This window comes from Tubulanus polymorphus, chromosome 5 (genome assembly GCF_964204645.1).
Source record: "Tubulanus polymorphus chromosome 5, tnTubPoly1.2, whole genome shotgun sequence".
Lineage (NCBI taxonomy): Eukaryota > Metazoa > Nemertea > Palaeonemertea > Tubulaniformes > Tubulanidae > Tubulanus > Tubulanus polymorphus.
Genome location: NC_134029.1, coordinates 8698938 through 8702446, shown reverse-complemented (window position 1 = coordinate 8702446; position 3509 = coordinate 8698938). Strand labels below are relative to the sequence as shown.

Sequence of the window (3509 nt, the reverse complement as noted above, 5' to 3'; positions counted from 1 at the left end):
TTATTTAAATTAGGTCAGCTATTCAATACCGACAATCTGAAATCAGACTTCTACATATGTTGTTTTGTATCCTGTGTGACGTTGACTGTGTGTTATTTGTTTTGCTTGTTCATTGAATTAAATCTAAGACTATCAAATTTCTGAATATGTTGTTACGCGCCGGAAGTATTTCGCGGAATCCCCTCCATCTTTAATCAATATTTCCGCGGGTTCCCGGTGTGCTCTACAAATATGAGTGTCAAGTAATAATTGGATTGTTGTTCGCAGGTGAATGGATGTTTTTTTCGGAATAAATATTTATAGTTATCAAAATTATCTGCTTGTGTCGCATGCTCAAGACGACAATACACCTATGGACCAGTTCAGACCCATGGCCAAAGCCGGGCCAAATGGTCGGTGTTGGCAATACGTTTTGAAAATTACTGATAATAAGTTCGCAACCCCCATTAAGATGGAACTCCGGCGGGTCCGGAAAATCAGACGACGCGGGTCACCACACTACAAATCTAACAAGACCCGAGAGGGCGTGATGCGCACGAGTGATAGGGTAGGAATATTTTCCTATTTCATACAAACATGATCTTCTGAATCCATCATTTGAATTAATTTTTCCAAAGTATGCATTCAAATTGTATTTGTATCGACCTTTTTCGTCTTTTTGATGAAGTAGCGACTGCTTTTAAAGCCATTACATGTATGACGAGCTTTTCATAGGTGGATATTTTAAAAAAAAGATAACATCAGAAAAGTACTACTCTCCTTAAGCCTTTTGCAATAGATCTACATTGTATCCATCCATTTTGAACGTACGCGAACCTCTCTAATAATGGACGAGGAGCCTTCATAAAGTGGATTACCTCTTGAAATTGATTGCAGTGTTTAAACAGACTGGATTAATGTTGGAACAACAAAATGTTGATGAATTTCAGTAGCATTTTAAATCGATCAAACTCAGGCGCAGCTGTTGTATCCAGCCATTGTCGAAACAGCTGTCGTCACGCTGTCGTTATAGTATTTGTCATTTTCATAAAGACCTATGGATTTCTTGTTGCGCTAGCTTCTGCAATACACTGAGCGGACATGGCGTTTAAGCGGAAATATAATCTTTGAAACTGCATTTTCGTATGTAATTGATTTTTGGTGTCGTTCGAGAGAGAGAGAAGGGACTCAACGCTCTTATACATATACGTACTTCAAATGGATTGACGAGATTAGAGTAGGGAATAATAGGGAATAGAAAATGGATATTTTGCACTTATGCACGCTGCTTGCGGTTTTCGTGATAAAAGGTAAAGGTCACAAAATCAAGAACGTCCATAATTTTCTGGTTATCTATCTCGAAAGAAAATATTCTCATATATAAGTATTCGTAAAATTGGTATCTCGCAGAATGTTGATTCAGATTTTCAAATTTAGCAATATGTATGATAAACAAAATACTGCCTGAAAGGTAATATCTAATGACTTCAATGACTTTTTTCTGGTTTGAATGGGATTAAACGCGAAATTCATTTCGATTTTTGTCGTGAAATTCATAATTTCGTCACATTTTTTGTATTCTATTGCACACAGATTCGCAGGCGCTGTTGTGTTACCACTGTTTCGCGTCGCATTACGGGAACGATACGTCGCTGGAAGTTTTAGGCACGGTGAACATTTCGCTTCAAAGTGGCCTCATAAACAGCAGTTCCTGCGGAGCTCTACAGAACAACACGGATTTGAGCAAACTAACACACGGCGCGTGTAAACGGGCTCATTATTGTGCTGTAAGAATGATTAATTCCACCCATCTTTGCATGCACCTATGTTCCACCCACCCCAATTCATCTCTTGGCTATTCCGACTCACAGCTAATCACCGTTTTTAAATACCCTGTTCCTGTTTCACCCAGCGCAATTCAAAATCACGGTAGTAGGCACAATTTCAACGGAAAGTCAACAGAAGTAGGGTGATAATTATAATAATGTTAATAATCTTTATTTACATTGAAATTATAACATAATAAAACATTCGGTTTTATAGATACATAATTAAATAGATATAATGATATGTTATAGGAGTTATATCGATGAAGGTGCCCAAGAAGCACAACGCGAAATGGTGAAGTGGCGATGGCTAAATTAAAAATCTAAATTTGAATTAACAATTGGAAAGTTTAATTCATTCAGAATGATGTAGTGGTGTAATGTAATGAAGGGGCGATATTTCAATCCGGCAAAAAAAACACTTGAAAATCTTTTGGTCATTCCAATCTTGTAAGCCCAATATTTTTTACTAACGTCAACTCAAATCAAAAAGAGATGTATTTCGTTATCGCGTTTTTTTCATTTTGATTTGAAAAACAGATGACGCAACAGACGTAGAAAAACACGAAGCAACGAAACGAATGATGTATTCTGTAGTTTTGATGGCACCTGTGAATATTTAGCTGTTGCGGGCTATCAGGGAACGTGAACAGCGTGTCACATCAAAAATGGTGCCTCCATATATGTCAGTACTATTTCACTTGCAATGCGATATAACTCATTGGTTGATTGGCCATCTGTCGGCATCTGCCTCCGTTTCGTAACGAAACACCGTGGCACGTTTTCCAATATGAGCATTTTCAGAAAAAATGTTTGAACAAGGAAGGGGCTTTGGAAGAGATTTTTGGTTTCCTCTGCCACACAAAATGCAGCACAAAGAGACACATAATTCTTTATTTTGTTGAAAACGTGTTTTCCGACTGCTGTGCGCGGCGGGCTTAATACCGTGTGATCATTTTGCTATATACTCAGTTGTGAGTTAAGATTTAACTCACAGTTAGTGACTCATTGAAAATGAACTGATTTTAAGGTGGAACACTGGCGCCTAGTTTTTACGGAAATCAAACGTTAATGCTGTGTCGTTTTTTCCAGACTGCTTTCATTCGACAAGATGATGAGAACTGGGTGGTTCAAAGATTCTGTGCAGTACACTGTTACCCGGGTCGAAGAATAGGAACACATTTTTCGACCGTCGAGTGTTGTTCTGGCGACTTGTGCAATGCACCGTCATCGTCTTCAACAGTGACAGCTAACGCGGGATTGTTGCTATCAGTGCTCGTTGTTCTGCTGTCGACAACTAGACTAAGCGACTTCATAAAACTCGTTGAGATTCAATAGTCATTTTACGAGTTAAATTGTAAATCGTCCTAAAAGGTATAAAATGCCAGACGATCATACTTCCGCTGATAACCCTATAGAAAGATTTTGGCAGCAACAGCTTGCATGTTAAATTCCCATGCAGGCTATCGAACTAAGGGTTTGGACATGTTTTCCATTCTAGACTATTAAATGGTAGGAATGCAAAAATTGTGTATGTCACGAGTTTGTTTTAGTGTATTACTCACACTGGCTTCGACAGATGTTAGGAGTCATACGATATACTTGGCATACGTCTATCCTAGTACCAATGATCACATTGTGCAGATTGGTCGGTGCTGACGTGCCAAAATGTTTGTGTCTTAGGGATTAATGTAGTTGCATGAA

At 38.4% G+C, this 3509-nt stretch overlaps 1 protein-coding gene across 1 annotated transcript; it reads left to right on the top strand.

Annotated features, from left to right (window-relative positions):
* The first annotated feature begins 1058 nt into the window (after window positions 1-1058).
* On the top strand, window positions 1059-3277 carry LOC141906147 (uncharacterized). The gene is made up of 3 exons (XM_074795360.1): window positions 1059-1289; window positions 1573-1766; window positions 2898-3277. The coding sequence occupies exons 1-3, from the start codon at window positions 1241-1243 to the stop codon at window positions 3141-3143; spliced, it is 489 nt and encodes a 162-aa protein (XP_074651461.1). The 5' UTR covers window positions 1059-1240; the 3' UTR covers window positions 3144-3277.
* Window positions 3278-3509: the final 232 nt, after the last annotated feature.

Excerpts from the sequence above, each read along its gene's own strand:
- LOC141906147 (XM_074795360.1), top strand. The coding sequence starts at position 1,241 with ATGGATATTTTGCACTTATGCACGCTGCTTGCGGTTTTCGTGATAAAA. Across the intron at positions 1,290-1,572 it reads TGCGGTTTTCGTGATAAAAG|ATTCGCAGGCGCTGTTGTGT; the intron begins GTAAAGGTCACA and ends TATTGCACACAG. Across the intron at positions 1,767-2,897 it reads AACGGGCTCATTATTGTGCT|ACTGCTTTCATTCGACAAGA; the intron begins GTAAGAATGATT and ends CGTTTTTTCCAG.